Source organism: Centrocercus urophasianus, unplaced genomic scaffold (assembly GCF_019232065.1).
Source record: "Centrocercus urophasianus isolate 14NV4802_14NV808 unplaced genomic scaffold, USGS_Curo_1.0 seq_24, whole genome shotgun sequence".
NCBI classification, from domain to species: Eukaryota; Metazoa; Chordata; class Aves; order Galliformes; family Phasianidae; genus Centrocercus; species Centrocercus urophasianus.
This window is the reverse complement of record NW_024884800.1, coordinates 5,775,425-5,796,593: the sequence shown is the minus strand read 5'-3', so window position 1 is coordinate 5,796,593 and position 21,169 is coordinate 5,775,425. Positions and strand designations below refer to the sequence as shown.

The window sequence follows — 21,169 nt, the reverse complement described above, 5'->3', positions numbered from 1 at the left end:
CTAATATTGAGAAAACAAAACCAATAGCAGAAAATTCACGATACTGATTTTTGTTTGTTATTGGGAAATGGCTATGAACAGTGAAACCTTTAAAATTCTTTTGGGTAAAATTAGATTACTTTAAGCTTCACTGAACTCTTTCAAAGTTTGAACTCGTAAGAGGATCAGTTGAGGCCATCTGATCTATTTTATATTTTCTCCTATGAAATAATTATGTACTTGAAACTGCCCAAATAAGCACTGATGCTTTCTTTTCCCTACATATATCACTGGAATCCAGTTATTGAAAAAGGAATCAAGAATTTATCATTTTATGAGGGGTTCTATTTAAAAGCCTTTTCTCTCTTACACACTCGCATCATATATATATATATATATATATATATATAAATGAGTGTGTGCTAAAGCAACCAAGATAAACTTGATTAAACTGATCCTGCTTGTAATTCTTCAAAGTACATCTGAAGTTCTGACGTATTTGATCAGTACAGACAGAAAATCCCACTTAAAACACAGTGCTAGAGGAGGGGAAGAATTAGTACATACGTATAATCTACTTTTCTTTCGAAATTGGCAGCTTTCTTAGAAAATTCAGAACATCAATAAATAAACAGTGTTTCCTTTTCATTGCTAAATGTTCAAGCACATAGCATCTCAGTGTTTTGAATGCTATTGAAGAACTGACCCTGCAAAGTTCAAAAGAAGATTAGAAGTGATTTGTGCTAGGTTTAGTTATGTTTGAAATGTTGCCACTATTAAGCTAGTTTGGAGGCAGAGGACAAGAGAGGACTATTTGATGTAGTTGAGCTCAAATACTCTGCAGTTGTTTCAATTGGTAGAAAGAGTATTTCCTCAATATAGACTCATCAGCATTCACAGGTTCTGGGATTATTTTTTTTCCCCCATGTTGTTTCAGAGGCAAGCATGACGCAAAACCACTTCTGTCAAAGAAAGGAAGAGGTTTAAACATAGCTTTGGTCTACATTTTGTGTCCTCTGCTTTATTTCCTGCGGATAAATGATACTCAAAGTAATATGTGTGAAACAGTGGTTGAAGTAATTGACAATTCGATAGAAAAAAACTTTTTTGTAAAGAGCAGGTGTGGATTTATAAGAGCTTCCTGTGGGGCATAGTGAGTAGTGAGTTTACCTTGAAACAGTGAATATATATCTGTTGCAAATCTAAATCCATCTCCTTTGTTGTATTACCTTTCTGTCAGCTCTAAAAACGCTTGTTGAAGGTGTTAAACTTGGAATAAACATGGAATGGCTTTCTTTATATGTTTTCTTAAAGAAAGGAAGTGTGAATTTTAACTAAGATATACTAAAATTAGTAAATTTCCGTGTTTTTTCTTCAGGATTTTGTTCAGATAGATAGGTAGCTGGCAAAAAAAAAAAGAGGGTTGCTTCATCTTAGACCATAGAGCTTTTTCATAAAGTTGTTCAAGTTGTTGTCAATCATTCTGCATATATGAAAATCGTTATATACAAAACAAAATATCAATTTTATTTTTCATAGTACACTTCTGCTTTTAGATAACTTCTTTTTAAGAAAGAAGCCTTGATGTCAGGTTACAAATGATTACGTTGATATTTTTTCATATTGGACTAGACCATAAATGTGAGCAGAAGCATACAAACAATATGTAAAGTCCCTTATGGGCTTAATAAAGGAAGACATTGGACAATTACACGTGGGGAAATGTAATGATAAGCGATGGGTATCTGTGTGGCAAACAACCTTCATTTGACTTCGAATGGCTTACTTTTCTGATTTTTATTTATTGACATTTATTCTGTTGATTCTATGTTATGAAGTTCTCTAGGTTATCTGCTTCAGATAAAGTCCGGTATTGGATGATTCACAACATTTTTGGTTGGCTGTTTGATCATTCAGATTAAGTAGATATACCACATGAGGGAGCTCTATTCTGTTCTGCACTTTACATCTAGAAGTGTGCTTCATAGAATTCAACACTAGAAAAGGGCAAAGGTTGAAGTGCATTTTTCATATGTATTTTGTCTTAACTAGAGATAAAATGATTTTTGACAGCAATCTCTTGCTCTCTTTATGCTTTTCTGTATTCAAAAGAATAAAATTGTGAACAAAAATCCATTTAAATACGTGAAAAATCTAGAATTGCCTTGATTGTGGAAAAACTGCCTGAGGGAAGCTGTACTTCCATCCTTAAATCTCAATTAAAGCATGTTGTCCAGATCACTGAAATAGATTTTTATTTTTTTAATAAAGAATTGTGTGCTACTTAAATGTTAATTAAAGATCCATCTTTTATTTGTTGTATGTTTATTTTTAATCTGAAATTAAAGGGAGAGTGCATGCTATAAATCTGTCTGTTCAAACTGATAAAAAAAAACAGTTCAAGTGTTTGTGGAATGACTTTTTGTCCTGTGCACTTCTCTAACCCTGAGGAGGAAGCGAGTTTTCTATTAATTCCTATCCAGCAATTTTAAAATAATTCCTTTGCTTCTGAACATTTAGGATTTTGAAATACTGTATGATGTGATTTTCTTTTTTTTCTTTCTTTTTTTTTTTTTTTCCCATAAAATTCGGATAAGAGAGAAGACAAAGGCTTCCTGGCATTACTATATTAAAATAATTCTAATATGTCAGTTAATGACTTCACTTGTAGATACTTTTCTCTTCCACATTTTTAGCCCTGAAAACTATCTGGGCAAAGTAACCATCAGGTTTTTTGGTGGAAACTTGTTAAAACAGGATAGAGCTGGCAGCTCAGACATACCTCTCAATGCAGTTCCAAAGTGTAAGGAAAAACTGCATGATCAAAGAGAAAGTGACAGTTGCAGATTCTCTGATACATTTAGGGCATGCAAAGCTGTAATTATTGTTTAAGGCAGCTCATTGTATGTTGCAAAGCTAACAGAGTTTTTCTAGGAGTGGCAACTTTAGTTTGCTGCAATAGATTACTGAACCATCTTTTCTTTGGAGGATGGGGAGGGAACAAGGTGTGTTAGGTTAATTTAGTTTAATACCTAACCCTAATTTTGGAAATTTTCCACCTTTTTTTCCTCTCCATTTTAGACAGCCAAGATCTTCCCTTCACTAGATGGTGGCTTTGTAAATGCTATAATTAGTTTTCTTGTTCATACTCTTAATTCAGCGTTGTAAGTCTTAGAGTGGTCGTCTTTAATATAAACTGATAAGCCTGCAGTGTTTCATTGCTTGGACTGAATATTTATAAAACAGAGCATAATTTTTCAGTTTTTCTCAGAGTTCCTATCAGATTTTTAGAGAAATGAGCACTGATCGTTGTTTCCTGATTAACAAGAATATAATTTAAAAAAAAAAAATCCTGTTGAAATTATATTGTTATAAGCTTTCTTTTGTGCATATTCAAGTGATGTGTATTTAATCAATGCAAATAGTCTTTTCATTATTGAAGAGTTTGAATTCATGACAATTAAGAATTGATATGATTGCTTAGAACTAGGAGTAAGTAAACAATGACATTTTCTACTATTTATTAAGATGAAAGTTTTATAGCTCTTTCAGGCCAAGTTGAAAAGGCTTGATCTTAATTAACATCTCTTAGACATGACAGCTAGCAATGGTATCAAATGGTTATGATCTTCGTGCTTCATTTTCATGAACAGAAACACTGAAGTATGGTCTGTGCACACTGAATGCAGTTGCATTATATAATTCTTTTAGTTAATGACTTCGTATACTAATGAAATGTAATTGAGGACAAGGAGATGTACGGAACTCTCTAGTATAACTGAGGAACAACTGTTTCCCCTGTTCCTCTCAGACTATTCTGTTAAATGATGAATGATGAAGTCATTTGCTTTGTAGTGAGAAACAAATTCTCAACTGAGATGTTAATAAATATTTTATTAATCAGTGGGTCTATAAATTCTCTAAAAGGACATGATTCTATGTAGACGAATAAAATAGTCTTGTTTGTCTCAGTTTTGATTTCTTTGGTTTCTAATTTGGATAGATAAGTGTGTTGTAATGAAGATTCCTGCCAGACTTCTTTTCTACTTCCAGAAAAGAAAGGCTTTTTACAGGAAGATTAGATATATAATTGTGATTCATAATTATTTGTGTATGCTCCAGAAGTCATCTTCTGTGTAGTCAAAGAGATACATTATGTATGTAGTGTGAATGATGAAATTGTTAGCATCTGTTTACGTACTGATAGCAGGTGAAAATAAAGCTATCAGCGTAAATGACTTACTGTTATTAAAGCTGAATTTGTCTTCAGCTCATAAGGTCTGTTTGTGTTTCTTCAGTTCAATTTGAAGATGCTCTATTATGGATGAGCTTAGGAATTAGAATCTAAGAGGAATGATACATCCTTTATTAAAGATTATGACAGTACAGTATCATACTTCTTCTTCTAGCTAGGTAAAACATATATTTAGCTTACTTTGGAATTTCCATAAGCCAGAGCCCTGTATTGAAATTATGTGCATGAGTTTGGAAATGATGGTATGCTAAATGTATACTTGAATTTTTTTCAGTAAGTTTTCATATTTAGTGGTGGTTATTTGGAAATCTTTTTATAAAGGCTAATATTCTTGAGTGTGTTTTTGTAGTAGCAGTAGGAAGTTCTACCCTTGCAAAAAGTGTTTCACTCTAAGAGCAGTGGGAAGCAATATAGAGATCAGCAAGTAGTCTACTTACAGCTTGGATATCAACTGATAGGATTACATCATTTTCACAGATAGTTTTGAAGCATGGGAGCCTTTTTGTGGTTGTATGTTCTAAGTCAGGCAATGAGTTGGCCTAGGTGCAGATCAGGTAGGAGGCTAAATCAAAACGGCAGATAGCCAAATTTATTTGTCTTATCCTTAAACTTGCTATATCTGAATTGTTGATATCTCGTAGAATTCTGATCATTATAATTAATTTTGTATAAATAGGGAAGACTTATTAAACAGTTGATTATTTCAACTAATCAGTTAATTTTAGGACTGAATGATATAGTTCATGGTGAAGGTTTTGACAACTGATATGTTAGTGTTTCATGTTTCTCTTCAGCATTTCTTACAGTTTGATTTCCTTCTAGCGTGCTTGAAGTGGTAAAAAGCTCTGTTTGTGTGAAGACCAGTGCATAAAACTCTGTAAGCTTAGGGTATTTGGATGACATGAAGTTGCATTATATATCTAGCTAAAGAAGAAAAAAAAAAATTAGGATATTTAGGATGAATTTGGAATATTAACAGGATATTGGTTATTCTGTATAGATTTGGATTTCTCAGAATCGTAGAATGATTGAATTGAAATGGACCTCTGGAGGTCTTCAGGGCCAATGCCCTTGCTCTAGCATGGTCACCTGGAGCGAACTTCCTGGGACCATGTCCAGATGACTTTTAAGTATCTGTAAGAAAGGAGATCTCCACAGTCTAGGCAATGTGTTTCTGTGCTCAATCATCCTTTTACACTCAGTTTGACTGTGATTCAGCACTTGGTTCAGGCTGAGAAATACAGGTCAAAGACAAATTAGGTTGTAATTTGTCACTGAAGTACCTGTCAGTATGAACACAGACTCTTCTGTGGACGTGCAGTTTTCAAACTATTTCCTGGTCTGTTGTCTGGTCTGCTGTATACTCAATGTCCTTTTGTTGCTAATTTCTTAGTGTTGAGGAGTACAAATGCCGCCAATGAATAAGGCCAATTTACAAGCAAATCTGCTAATCCACACATTCATATTAGTAATATGAAGTATTTATAATTATTGGTGTCATGTTTTTAGTCTCCCTCGTTTGTTTTTTTTTAATGTATTATGAAGTCATAGAAACAAAAATCAACTGCTAAAGATTATTTACATAATTCTTTCTGCCAAATTAGTTCTCCCCTCATCTTTTCATTGTGGGCTCCAGCAGATTCACTTTCAAGTTCTTAAATAGGCACTTTTCCATTAGTTTATTAATTTTCATTTGTGTTGGCAGTAACATGATATGCACTGAGCTGACTGACAGTAAGTTAACAGCAGTCAAACAAATAAAACTACCTCATGTTTCTCCAGAATAACAGAATTTACAATAAAGATAACAGACTATTTGTATGTTATTAACATTATGTACTTTGAATTGATTTAATAACAAAGCTGTAATTTTATGAAACAATCAACTATATTACCCCTGATATTCCAGCTGTATCTGTTATTGTATGTATATCTTCAGAATAATAAGGTGGTATTACATCATGCAGCTTTATTCCCTTTTACTTTAAGTACTGCTGACACTAATTCCGTAGTTCATTTCAGGACAGGAGAGAAACAGTCAAACATAATTTGTAATGGAAATTTTAATAAGCTAGTTTAATTAAACTCTGTTATCTGAGACACAGAATATTCTGATGGAAATTGTCAATTTCTGGAATAGTAAATACAGTGCTTGAGAGTTTGGAGTAACTCACAACAGCAATAATAATAATAATTGATACATTGATATGAAATTCATAATAAGTATTGTGATTGAAGCAATAGCTATCCCTTCAGTAGATTCAAAATCTTTAACCTATCTTTCTGTGTTGTTTATTTTTCTCTTTCATCTATCTGCTTGGAAAAAAGCAGTAAAAAGCATGGAAGTATCCTGGCAGTGATCCTAGTACAGATACATGGAATTTAAATCTAGTATTGACAGAAATTGGAGATTCTTTATGTCTGATATAGGGCGGTTGCATAGTGTCATGGTGACTTTTGTATCCATTGCTTGATTATTTATTTACCAAAAAACTAGTCATCTGTTCGGGTTTCAACATCTAAAGATCATCAATATAGTGACCGAAAATAACGTATGTACAAAAGATTTAGATGTAAACTGAAGTTTGCAGTAAATGCAAAGGCAATCAGATAAATCATTTTGGGGAAAAAACAAAACAAAAATAAAACAGTTTTTAAGTATCCCAGTCTCTCTTCTAAGAAGAAGAAGGGACTGGAAAAACTAGAATTAGTAGATAACTAAAATTTGACAGTGGAAGTTAGCTTTTATTTTCTTTGGTGTTCTCTAGAGACATGACATATAATGAATTTTATAAGGTTATAGGATAAACCAGATACAATATTAATTTTTTTTGTATCAGCTAATTAAGGTTGATTTTCTTTAAATTATTTTATTTTTAATCCCAGGATCAAGTGTCCAATACACTGGTTGTAAATATCACGTTCCGAAATGATCCTTAAACGTAAACATCAACTACTTCAGAAATTCAGGCTATATATATTGTTATTACTGTAGATGTTTGCTATGTTGCTGTAAAATGTTCAAGTTTCACTATCAATATTTTCTCATTTAATATTTATTGTTATTTCTCAAGGTGGATGTGAAACTTAATAGAGGTTGGACTTTGAGAGCTTTGTTTAAAAGAGTTAGTTTCAAATCAGAAATGTTTGGCTTTTTCTTTTAGATTTCCATGTCATCTCTGCTGTGTTTATTTTTTTGAGTTGTTCTTTTTTTTTTAAACCTCAGATGTAATTTGTATAATTATTTACCTTCATATTTATGTTTCCCAGTGTTTTTGGTGAGTTGTTTAAGACAGTTGTCTGTTGCCTGTAAGGCAGTTGATGTTTTTCTAAGAACTTTTTAGACTGTGCTCAATAATTCAGTAATGTGCCATTAATACCTATTTAATGTATTCTTTCCATTAAATTTTCATTTTGTTTTATTCAGCTAGATGTCATCAAAGATGGAACTGTACCTGGTTTGTCTTGTGTTAAGATAAGGGATTCAGCTCTGTGTGCTTGAAATTTTAACAAAGCATGTTAAAATTCATCAACTGTAATGAAAATATGGTTATTACTCTCCTGCCTTTGCAGTGGTACAAAATTCTAGAAATAAATATTTCTAGTTAAAAATCTTGATATTTATGTATTTGAGAGGATTGCTTGCAAGTTTCCTTGGAGGAAAAACTGATTTTCTCTAATTGTTTTCCATCAAACTTTAAAGATATATATATATATATATATTAATATATATATAATATATATATATATTAAAATATATATAATATATTTTTTTTGAATGACCATTTAGGTACCCTGTAATTAGAGGAAGAAATCCAGGTGAAATGCTAGGCCTCTTTCCAATGAAGCATATTTTCAGCCTTGGTACTCTTTTGCAGGTGAATTGTGAAATGACACAATACTCAACAGTGTCCTAACACTAAGGAAATGTTAGAAGTAGAATAGCTACCTGAATTTCCTTTCTTAATTGTGACTGGTTTCAGAATTGCTTGGGGATTTAATCCAATCTCAAAAATAGATGTTTTATGTGATGTCTCTTTAGATCTTACTCCCCTAGTTACTTTCCAGATTGCTTGTTGTTTTGCAGAGAGATAGGGATCTCAAAGATGTTATGTGATTACAAACGTGGTACTAGGCAGACTCTTGGATTGGAAACAGAAATGTGGGGGAAGTTTGAAACATGAGGTCTGCTGTATTAAAAATCAGAGAATCTGCATCTAAGATAGTTCTTACAAATAAATGCTTCAGGGAGCTGAGCTGTATGATTTCTGTAGTTCAGGAAGTAATTTGTATCTTCTGTTCTTAGGTTTATATGTGTGTGGCATAACGCTTTAATCAGCTTCAATTCACTATCAACAGAACTAGTTTAATCATGTAGCAGCTGTTTTCTCAGAGTGATTTGTGACTTTATATCTTTGTGGATGTAAACAATCTCAACAAAATAAAGTAGACTGAAACCTAACTAGCTTGAAGGCAAAGTAATATTTCCTTTTTCAGCTTGTGCTATTTCTGCATTTGTAAGTAAATTGTTCTGTGAGTAAGTTTCCACACAGGAAAAATAAATCCTTTCTATTTAAGATGATTATGCCAAACTTTTAATTACAACTGCTGAGTTGGTAATCAGTCTTACATTTTTACTCTCCGATTATTAATGAAAATGTGTAATATAGTGCAACCTTCTTACAGTATCACTTTATGGAAATTGAAGCAAGGAGTACTTCTTTCAGCATGGGAGAGGGCGATAGATAGCCTGTAAGAGAGAATAAATACAGATACCAGTCTGGTCAACTTCCTTGGTGTTTCATTTCCGGCCTAATTATGTGTTTATCATTAGTACTTCAGGAAACCAGATATTTGCTTTTTGTATTTCTGATTTAATATTAGTGAGAATTTTTGATTGAGTTCATTTTAAGTGAATATTTTTATCTGTTGTGTGTTTTGTTCTGTTATACGTTTGAGTAGCCAGCATTTTACTTCTGACCCACCAGACAAGTATGCAAATATTCTATAGAGAATATTCTTGTTTTCTTATATTTATCTGTTTCTTGATAGCTTTAAAACTCATGATTTTATGTTGGTAAACAAACATCGAAGGTAGAAAATACCCCATAGGAGTATTTTGAGTGGCTGTATTGTCCTTGTGTATTTGTAAATTGTAAGTTCAGCTGTGACCAAATAATTAACTGTATTTTCTACATTAAGTGTGCAAGGAGCTGAAGTGCTGTTCAGTTATCATAATCTAGATCAAAGTAAGCCATACGTATAATAAACCAACAGGATTGATGACATTTTCTGTCGTAAGTTGGAATGTACTCATATACATTTACATTTAAAGACAACATACTAGAAAGCAGGACAGTACTACCAAATTTTCCAGTTTTGCCCACTTTTGTGCTTTATTGTCTTGTTTGTGTTTTGCTGTTAGATTTAATTCCAATTTAATCTTTTTCCTTAACAAAATCTTACATCTTTGCTGAGAATGCACGAGACCAATATGAAAAGCTGTCCTGCATGTACAGCAACATGATGAAGTTATATGAGAATTTGGGAGAATACTTTACTTTTGACGCCCGCTCAATAACCATGGAAGAATTTTTTGGTGATCTGAACAAGTTTAGAATTCTGTTCTTGGTAAGTAGTGTCTCCCATAACATTATTTTATATTTTTATTTCTCCTTTTGGTTCTACCAAGTAAGTTTAAGTCTGTTTTCCCTTCTTTCTAATGTTACACTTAATTTTTTCCTTTGTGCTGTGGCAGGGAATCAGATGAATTCTTTCAAAATAATTTTGGTTTTGGTCACTGGTAATTATAAATTTACAGTTCGTAACTTGCAAAATCACCTGTCAATTTGATAAGATATATGGATAATCAGATTTTTTTTTAATTGCTTGTTGTCTGTCACGTAAGAAATAGACATGATATAGAAGTGCAACAAAACCGTTGCATAGACTAAGCCTAAATGGATGTGCCTACATACACATTGTTATGGAATCTGGTTGTGTTTTAATAATGCTTTGAACTGAAGCTTAAAATTCCATGTTGACTTCTTTACTTCTGGCATAACTCCTGATATCCACTTAGATGCTTATTTTACTGCTTCCAGTCAGTACAGTTGATACCAGGGCTTGGTTTCTTTGTGGAGGAATTTAAGAATTTTATTTAACAGCTCAATTTTTAAATGTCTTTAATGTCATCTTTCCTAGTGGCTGTCTGGGAGTTGTAATTGGTTGCACCATAGGAAGTGTACAAGGAAAACAGATGCCTGGAATGTCACATTGTGTCTCTTGAGAATATTAACACTGCTTGGAAATACCACTGTTTACCATGCAGCTGTTGCTCCCCAGTCTCTCTATTGCCAGTAGCTTAATTCATTGCATAATCATAAGGACTTTCAGTTTTAGTGTGATAGATGGATAAATACTTAGAAACCTAATTTTAGTGCTGAGTTTACTGTATTACAAAATTTTTCCTACAATATATCTAACTACTCATTTTAAATTGACTGCAATGGTTTTTTCCTTTTTTCTTTTTTTTTTTTTTTTTAACCATAGGCAAATTACCATCCCTTTAAAATTAGTAGGCATGGCAGCATTTCTGTGTGAAGACATACAAAGAACAGGAATAGTTGTTGAGAGATATTTCAGCATTTACTTTTTCATAAATCCAAGGTGGTGATTTTCAAATAGGGATGTCTAAATTTGGAGATCTGTTTTAAACAGTTGCAATAGAGTGGATTTCAGACCACCAGTGTCCAAACATTGTGTTTGAAAAATCTGTCTTCGCGTATTTATTTAAACTAGTTTGAAAGTGAGCTAGAAAACAAATACTCATGTTTTTTACAAGGCATATTAGAATGAATGTATTTCCAGTTGCTTAAGTTTTACTACTCTAAGGTCTGACTGATAGTCTGTTGCTCTTTAGTGATTATAATTGAATTCAAAGACAATGAGTAATAAAAGGAAAAAAAGATCAGAGATGCTTAAGCATTTCAAGGTGTAAATGCGAGAAACTAAATATGAAGGGCTAGAACTGATCAAATAACAAAAATGGCCTATTTGTATGGCCTTCCGAAGGAATGGAAGAAACTAAAATACATACCTAACATATAGGTAAAATTGCCAGTGATGTAGATTTGGAATGAATTTCTGTAATGAACTCTTAGAGAGTTAAGTGTTGAATTCAGAGGGTGAGAGGCATTACTGAGTTAAATATAAAAGACTTTTCATTTCACTGCAGCAAGCTCTACTGAGTGCTCTACAAAATCATGGTAATAACAACTTGCCCTAGTCTTCAAGGTCCTCAACTTTGGACTGTACAACATAATCTTACTCATGTTTTGTTTTTTTGTTTTTTTTTTTTATTAAGGTATCACAATCTCAGTAGCATCCATCTTTATGATGTTCTTGTATGGTTGTTATTGATTGGATGTTGCTAATTCTTTTTCATAAAGAAATAGAGTACTGTCATTTTATCCAAGTTAATTGCCAGTTAATTAAGGAGAGGAATTTTTTTGAGATTTAACTGTCATTGTACAGTGGGCAAATCTATTTGAGTTTCTAGGTATATTTTTATATTTTCTATATTAAATGTTGTATTCTATAGAAATAAATGATTATTTAGTCCTTTATTCTTCAGTATGTTAACTATATTGTGTGTGGTAGTTGAGACTTAAGTTTGTTATTGTGATAGCTGAAAGAACAGAGTCAACTGAAGGAAAGTGTAGGGTTAAAACCATTAGGTATGAAGAAATTACCAGCAAGCTTGTGTTACTGAAACTTCAAATGTGTGAACACATAGTACGTTTTCTGCTGATACAAGTTTGCACAAACTGCAGAAACATAATGAGATTTTTATTAGCTCTTTATTTTTATACTTTAAAACATCATTATATTATTGCCTGTATTTGTCTGAATTCGTGAAGTTATGTTTGTTGGATGTCCTGAGATCATCTAGTCCAACTTTCAGCTCAACGTAAGTTCAACTTAGAGCAGATAGCACAGGACCTTGTTACCTCAAATTTAGGTTTGGGCATGGAGACCTTACAGCCTCCCTGGGTCCATTTTTTACATTGTACATTCAGACTTCTTTGTTGCAGTGCACACTGTTGCCTCTCGTGCAGCCAATTGTTCAGAAGTATCTTTAGTTTGCTGAAAAGCAGCTTTCTAAGATTGCTTTTCTGTTTTACATTAGGTGTATTTAGGGTTATGAAATGTAATTCAGGCCTATGCTGTAGAAAACCGCAGCATAGAAAACTGTAGGAAACAGATTTGGGTTTTTGTTGATTTTTGTATTTTGTAAGCTTCACTAAGAATTATTTATGAAAATACTGTTTGGATTTGAGTTTCAGTTCATATCTAATACCAACTGTGATGGTGGTTGTTTGACTTCGAATGATTTTTGCTGTTTTTATTTGTTTTCTGAGTATTTGCTAGCATAAATCATTTAAATGAAGTCCAGCAACATTTAGTGAAATATTTTAATCACATGTGAGAATGTTCTGCTGATTTTGAATATTGCATGTTAATTCAGAGTGCAGATAAACATAGTAAGGCTTGTGAGAAAGGAAACGTATTTAGTCAAGAAGAACTTTAATTTGCAGTGAGAATAAATTCTCTTCTGTGTGAATGCTATTCACTTGTACTTACAGCAAGGTTCAACAAATTCTCACTATTTTAGGAAACTTGAAAATGAGGGCATTTCAAACAATTTTTAATGACTGAAATAGCTATGACAGTGTAATGAAGGTTTTGAAACTGATTGTGCAAACTACTGTTAATTATTATTGCCAGTTTACAAATAATCCTAATAAATGTTGTATATGTCTTCTGCTAATAATTCTCTATGTATAAGTGGGTTTTGTTCTATAAACCATCAATATAATTTATTGATGAATAAAATATATTTATTTTATATGAAATAGTATCTGAGTTTATTTTCTTCTTATGAGTGCACAGATGCTCTCTTCTGATTACCAGATAATACTCAGAGAGCAAATTTGCCTTGGTATTTATTTATTATTAGCTGGTTTTTTTAACTTTTAATTTGTAGACGGTAATGTTAGCATACTGTTTTAATGCTGTATTTTGGTCTGAATAGTTAATTATCTGTGTGATGCTAAGGTCTTTAAAAATTTTTAAACTGTCCTTCTTTCTAAGCCTCTTTAATATTTAAAGCTTAAATAAAAAAAAAAAAAAAAGTGAAGCCTGAGACTTACATAGCTTAAGGAAATGCTTTCGTTTCCTAAGCATCGTTTGTACTTTAGTCAAATTCACTTGTTCAGATATATGCAGTAGTTGTAGTGATTGTAATTAGGCCTTCTGAGAATATCTTGACTTATTGTATCAACTAGAGCAGAACTGTGTACACTTTAGTGGCATAAAGGTTCTTGTTTAGGGATTTTGGTTTTTTTCAAAGACTTGAGGGAAGGCCTAGGGAAAGCAATGAAAGTGCATAGCACAATGATTTCATTTTCTATAAGGAAAATTATTTTAGAGAATTAAGATTTTTCTACATCTTTGGCTGTTATAAGAAGTTTCTCAAAAAGAAGACAATAGGTGTTCAAGGACAAAAGTAGGAATCACATCAACCCATTTAATATGTGGAGTTTACTATTAAAAGTCGTAATCACTAATATAAATTTTGGAAGCAATGAGGAAAAAAGATACACAATGTAGAACAACAGAATATACTGATTTGGAAGAGACTCGTAGAGATTGTTGAGTCCAACTCCTGGCTGCTTCACACAGAACCAAATAATTCTAAATCATGCATTATCTCCATCACTGGAAAGACACTGACTGTGAGGGACTGTGCTGAAGGCTTTGCTAAAGCCAAGGTAAACAACATTCACCACCTTCCCCTCATCCACAGAGCCTCTTGTTTCATTTTAGAGGGCAGTCAGGCTGATGAGGCACAGTTTGCCTTTCAGAAGTCCATTCTTGCTGCTCCCAGTCAGCAACGTGTCCTTTATATAGCTGGAAATGGCTTCTAGAAGGAACGTCTGTGGTCTGCCTGAAAACATGAGTGATGGCTGACTGCTGTGTAATACCAAGCTTTCCTTCCTCCACTGAAGATGGAGATGTGCAATTTTTTCAGGCATTGGAGATGTCCTTTGAGTGCCACAACTTTTTCATGAACTAGAAGCCTTGCAGTGACATCAGCGACATCAGTCAGCTGATGATAGCTTCTGAGGCACTGATGGTAAAGGATAAGGTATAGAAAGCACTGAGTACCTCAGGCTGTGAAGCCAGGTCTCATGCTCCATTCAGCAGCAGGCTTACCTCTTCCTTAATCTTCCTTTGGTAGCCTCTGTATCTATAAGAGGCTTCATTGCTTTTCACCTCACTTAAAATTATAATCTCCTAAGTCTGTGGTTTGGCCTCTTTCCTTCCATGTGCAGTACCTCTATCTTCCTCTTGGGTAGCATAACCACACTTCTATCTCTGCCAGAGCTGTCAGGAGTTCCTTGCTGCCAAACCTCCTCAGCTTCCTGGATGGCAGGATTTTGTGCTTAGAGAAGGTTTTCCTTCAAAATATTCTGTGATACAGCAAATTTAATTGAAACTACAGCATATATAGTTTTAGGTAACTGGTTTTAAATGATTGACCTCTACAAGTACCTAAAATTCAACACTGTCATTCAGAAAATCTTGACTTGTTTTGTATTACCTTTGCATAACATTTCTAATTTTAATCACTCTTTCCCTCTTCCTACTGAGTGATGCTGTGTATGATTCTACCATGTGAAAGCAAATTTACTCACTAAATAAACAATCTTTATAATGACATGTTTTCTTCATTCATTTGCAACTGCAGATAAAGATATGACTCTTATGGAATCTAACAAATTGGCTACTGTATTTGAAAATAGATGAAATATCCGTATCTTTAAAGATGAACCAAAAGTAGTTGTCAGAAGTATGACCTGATTGGCATATCCCATGATCACAGACATAATTCTGTGTGTATATATATATATATATATATATATATATATATATACATGTGTGTATGTATATTTGCACGATATGTCTATCCTGTAGTTCTCATATCAAGCTATTTTAACACTGAGAAAGTAAAAACATCTGGTCTTTTGAAAACATTTTAAAGACTGTGATGATTATTTGCTGAAGTTCCATACATCCAATGGGAGAAATAGTGACAATTGTTAATTTCTTGATGTAAAGAATATATGCATAGAATATATGCATTTTCTTTCTTTGACAAGTTGGACAGAAACAATATTTATTAATATTGTTCAGAAGTTCTGAGCATTTAGAAGTTAAGTTGAATGTCAAGATGTAGAGCATATCAGGAAAAGAATTCTGGAGCAGTCACTATTGCTTTTTCATCTTTCATTCTTCTTATCAAAGTACATCAGCAATACAGTGATATTCTTTTTGGTCCATTTTGGTCTTTTCACAAATAATTTTCCAACAAAATTTTTTTTAGAAATATACTGTTATTCTGTTAAACAACAAGGAAAGAGGAAATGACCAGGAGGCATTGTAAGCTGATACAGTAGCTGACCTTTCTCAGTTTCTGGGACATATTGATTGCTGCTGGAATGTTTTCTGTACTTGGAGAGGCAGAGCTGACTTTTATTTTAGAGAAATGGACATGGACTTATTGAATGAAAATTGACTTTTTAAAAATGTCTTTCTCATTTTTTATCTTTAAAACTTCTCATCTAGAAACTTAATAGTCAAGTACTAAATTAACCTCTCGTGCTTATTTTTTGTTAGTATATGTCTAAATTTGTGATGAAAGAAATAATTTTTGTGCTGTTCATTGATAATAGGAGGAGAAGAAAACACTGCATAGCTAGGAATACACAGTAAAAACTGCAAAACTGTTGATCATATGATAGTAAGTAGACAAATCAACTTAGAGCAGCTCTGTCTTACCTAAACATGCATTCTTTGTGAGCCATTTAAATTCATCCAGATGCAACACAGTGAATCAATTTAGAGGTGCAGATACAAAAAACAGAATTGTTTTTATTTGTATATACTTTATCAGCTCCCTTTTTATATACCTAGGCTTCTGTACCCTTTTTGCAGGAAATGTAATTAGTGCCAAGAGTGCAGTGAGAGGACTGAATTTTGTGTATCACTTTACAAATTCTTTTTACCTCTCAATCTTTACATGGCTGTGCCACTTCTTGCTCATCTTTTTCCTGGGATTACACAGAATATGTACACATTGAAAGTGAGTTTTAAGCTAGACTTCTTCCTGTTTCTTTTGCCTCACCTCTGCCTAGGTTTATTTCTTTGGTTTCATACTTAAATACGTCTTTGTATCCTCATTTTATTCAGTGAACATTACAAGAACTAAGTAACGCACTTGAGCGTGAGGACTTCAGTTATAAATGAAATACAATTAAAAATCAAGCTGCTTTTGTGTTGTTTTTCGTGGAGAGCGGAGAAGTGTGTATGCTCTCTGTCAGAGCTGACAATTAGAAGGAAATTGAATCAAAAGTAGCATCCAGTGAATAGAAATATGCGTTTCATATGCAGGACTTGTTTTGAAGCAGTTTTTTTTTAAGATGATATTGATTTAGTCCTTCTGCTCAGTGAAAGTAAATACAGATTTCCATTGTCCTTGATTAGCAACATAACCTTGGGACAATTGCAGCCTGATACATTTGGTTCAGTATAGTTTTCAGGCTCTTAACAGATAATGATTAATCAGATTCCTGAAGCAAGATGCCTGTTCTTTTCTATTTCAGTTCTTCATTTTAATTTGTTGTCTCAAAATCTTCATATCAAACGATCTGAAATATGTATGTCACTTTCTGAATGTTTGTTTCTTTTGTTGCTGGAGTATTTAAAAATATTCACCAAATCTGTCATGCTTGCATTTAAAAATGCACATAAACTCCCTTTTAATCAGGTCATGTGCTTTATGGAAGGTGTATGAAATACAGATTTCAACATTGGATGAAAAAATTTTGTTTCCCTTAAGTAACAGTTAAGTCTTTCAAGTTTTTCCCAGTGGATTCCCCTTTTAGTTCACTTAGTCCTAAAGGTAAGTTTTAAGTAGCAGAGTAAAATTTGGGGACGTAAAATTTAAGAAAGGAAAACTAGGCATTTATAAGTATATATATTATGAAATATGGTAAAGCTTCTTCCTCCACTGAAATGATATTTTTGCTATCTAGTGGAATGTGACTACTTCTCTCTCCCAGAAGGCATTTGTACAGATGCACCTCTTTGAATAAGGAAGCCTTTTTATTATGTTATAAATGTACATGGGGATAAAGGGTTGTATTGTACTATCAGGAAAGTAGATAAGAACAACTGATCAGTTAGCAGTATGAGAGATGGCTCCTTCTAAGAGACTTTTGAAATAAACGGCCCTTTTTTATCAGTAGTGTCTATTGATTCACAAATGATTAGTGTGTAGCTGAAATATTTTATGGTAAACCTGAGATAAAAGATCCAGAAAACGGAACTCCCCAAAAGATATTATAACATGCTGAATGATCAGTAAGCTGACACTTTTTATTGGGCCACAAGTATTGTGGTCTGTCAAGGTTCTGTAAGATTTGAACTCCATAGCAGGCAGGAAACAAAACATCTGTTATGTTGCCATCAGAAATAAAATATTTTTCATCACCGTAGACTCCGCAACTAGACTATAAATGTCCATGTAAGTCCTTTTTTTTGTAGTAATTGTTTGCTTCAAAGCAAGTGTTAAGCTGTATGATGCAGGTCCTTTTTTTTTTTTCCTTTGACTTTTTTCATGTGTTCCCTAAATACAGTGAGACATTGGCTATGAGAATATAAATTGATGAATATGCAACACATAGATTAATATCTTATCATATGCTTTATTATTAGAGACTACATAAAATCAAGCTGAATTGTCAGGTTTCACACCAACTGAGTGTGCAATTCAGAAGTGGCTTTAAAGAACGGATGTATATTTTTGTTCTCCCTGATTGTTTGTCTGGGAATACAACTTCTCCCTTCTGCTTAAGAAATAGCAGTTCCTTAATGTGGTCTGAAAGACAGCTTCTTTCTTCTAGCTAGAAGAAAGCTATGGAAAAATAAAGAATGATCAACAATAAGTATTTTCTCTAGCAAAGTATCCCAGGAGGCAGTATCAAAACTGAAACATTGTCCATATTAGCAAGCTCTTGCTGCCCCTTTCTAAAGATGATAAAAAATAAAACAAAAAAAGCACAGCCAAACAAGAAAAGAAAACTTTTTATGAAGTCTAATTTCTTCTCTGAAAGCACACCCACTCTGTGCTTAGGAGAATATTTTTATTTGTGTTTTATTTTAACGTGATAAATCAGAAAATGGATGTAGGCCAGAAAAGTTTTTAAGTAATGGAATTGGAAACAGAAGCATTCACATAGAAGTGGTAACTCATTGCCTTTATTAACAAGCTGTTAATGCTGTTAGGTAATTGGCCACCTTTTATATAATATTTAAGGAAAAGGTGACATCATAAAAGATAATAAAAACTGAGTTATAGTGCTCTGCCTTTGGAAGCACTTGAAGACAGGCAAGTGTAGGCTGTTGTAGTTGCCAATTAGACAATACAGATGGAATTGAAACTTGTTTCTGGCAAGGCAGATTTGTTTGTTTGGTGGTGTTACAGCTTTGTGGTTGGAGAAAAAGCAACAGCTGTCATATCTCATGGCAGCAAAGCCTTTTGTTAAATATTTTTTTCTGAAGTAATATGGGAAAAACATGGTCTTAGAAACTGAAGTTAGGCTTTCTAGATCTTGAAAATAGGGTTAAAATAGGGTTTTTTAGCTTCTTGCATTTGAAAATTTTAAGCTGACTGTCCAGTTAGTACTGGTTGCAGTAAGTCTAATTGAGTCATCTCATTATTCCTAGGCATTATCTTGGAAGCTTATAAAATTTAAATGAGGATTTTAAATCTTCCTTCTACTCTGGAAAGCAAGCATAGTTTGGGATTTTGAGTATCACTGTACCTAAATTGTGAATCTAACCCAGATGTTGAGCTCATGTAAACGATAGACTTACTCCCTGTGGCAAGATTTTAAATCTAAAAGAGACCCTTTCACAGAAGATGCTTTTATTTGCAGATGCTTACATCTGTGCTTATCACTGTAGCTAAAAAGCTGTCTTTGAGTGTTGGACTCATAGGAATCTGAGCTCTTAAAGTTTTCACGAGGGCACTTCATCTAGTTTCAGGTTCATTGTTCTGCTTGCTCATATCTCATATTAAGCTATCAATTTGGTAATTTGAACCTACTCATTTGTCTTAATTATGATTTGATTGATCACTGTTACTGCATCTTCAGTTAGCTTGCTGATGTTGTGGTAAAGCAGTTTATTTCCTCAAGTTTATATTTGCTTATCAATTTTAGAAAAATACAAAGCAAGCTAGTAGAGTTGGATTATTCTGTCAAAATGGAATTTGAAGTAGTAGGTAAGAGAAGCCTCAAGAAAAAAAACGGAAGATGAGAAAGTGCATCTCTGTGATAGTATCAGTAGGGTGCAAGAAGACATTGTAATGATGAAGAAATATTGATTGCACCCTCCCCAAACCCTCACGTATCTGGTAAAGAGCTGCCTGATGCCCATCTTGCTGGCACAGACAAGCCTAAAAGCCATGATGATAGGTAGCAGCTGTGAACAAGTGGGCTGTATTTAATGAGCAACGTAAGGTGATATGCACATTTACATACCTTAATTTGTGTGCTATGTAAAGTGTAGTAAGCCAGGCAGGTGACTGTGCTTGAGGCAGTGCCTCTCATGTACCTCAGCTTTATCCTTCTTCCCAGGCATGGCTGTGTCACTGTGACAGGGTCCCACAGCTGAGGACTGTCTTTGAGCAAGCGCTGTGGTCCTGCAAATACTGGCCTTGGTCCTGAGCGATCTTGATCTGCAGTGACAGCATCCCAAAGATGTTTCATGTCAGATATAATGGCTGTGGTGCACAAAACATAGGGCAGTATCCTGAGCAGTTTTTTTCTTTTTGTTGTTTTATACCTGCTCAATCAGGAAATTCAAGTGTGTCATTGAGCAAACTGCTGTGTCTTAGCTCTGCTTTTATAGATGAACTGCCAGTTAATCTGAGTTCACGGAGTAATGATGAAGAAAGTTCTGTGTGTTTGTTATTTATTTCTTGGAACTTCAGATCACATGTTTTGCTAGTGCAAAGGAAATTTAGGGAAGGCCTGAGGGATCACAGACAGCCTTCATTAGCAGTGCATGACTGCTTTGTAGCCAACTGCATCTTTAACATCCTAGGCGATATCTGCATTACAGTTTGTTTTCTTTCTTCTCGTTTTTAATAATTTACCTTTGAGAGTCTATTTACAACCATGTTGGTGTGCAAAGATCTGTTTGTCTGTCAAAACTTAAGATATGTACAGAGTATCAGATGCATTAATATTTCATTTGCTTCATAAAGAAACCAAGTTGTAAACTGGCTGTGCTGGATAACAGAGCCTTATTTCAATGAATCCTAATAAACACAAGGGGGAACATCAAACTTTTGCTGGGAGTCAGGGGGAAGCCTCTCAAACTGCATGCTCTTCTGCATCAAGAGAAGAACAGAGGATCTTGAATGATCTAGAGCAAAAAAACCATTTTTTTGAGATTCACTTGTCAATGATTTGGTGTTTTCCATGCCATTAAGTCTTTTTAAAAGGCAGTATCTTGATTAATACTGTTTGAGGCCTTTCCCAAAGCTGTTGGAAAAACTTTTAATTCTGGCTGGCTTCTTTGTGATGTTAGTCTGAGTTTTTGCTCTTAAAAATATAAATATAGATGTTTAGTAAATACTTATCAGCCCTGTTAATGCTTTGTCACTGTTAAGCTTCATTGCAGTAACAAAAATGGTGATTTTTTTTCCCTTAAGAGCAAAGTAAATTACAGAATTATTTTTCCAGTATTAAGCTGATTGCTGCCATTTAGTGATCAGGTAATTTATCCTGTGAACCT

General features: G+C 33.6%; 1 protein-coding gene across 7 annotated transcripts in view; it reads left to right on the top strand.

The window, feature by feature from the left end:
* Positions 1 to 21,169, top strand: part of DIAPH2 (diaphanous related formin 2) — a 148,413-nt gene that overhangs the window by 85,120 nt on the left and 42,124 nt on the right. For 6 of the 7 annotated variants that reach the window (XM_042825412.1, XM_042825414.1, XM_042825413.1 and 3 more), the window contains one exon: positions 9,701 to 9,865. In XM_042825412.1, the coding sequence (XP_042681346.1) occupies positions 9,701 to 9,865 (165 nt within the window). Of the gene's footprint in view, positions 1 to 9,700; positions 9,866 to 10,438; positions 13,099 to 21,169 lie in introns of those variants that run through there. The other variant, XM_042825417.1, reaches the window with a different exon arrangement.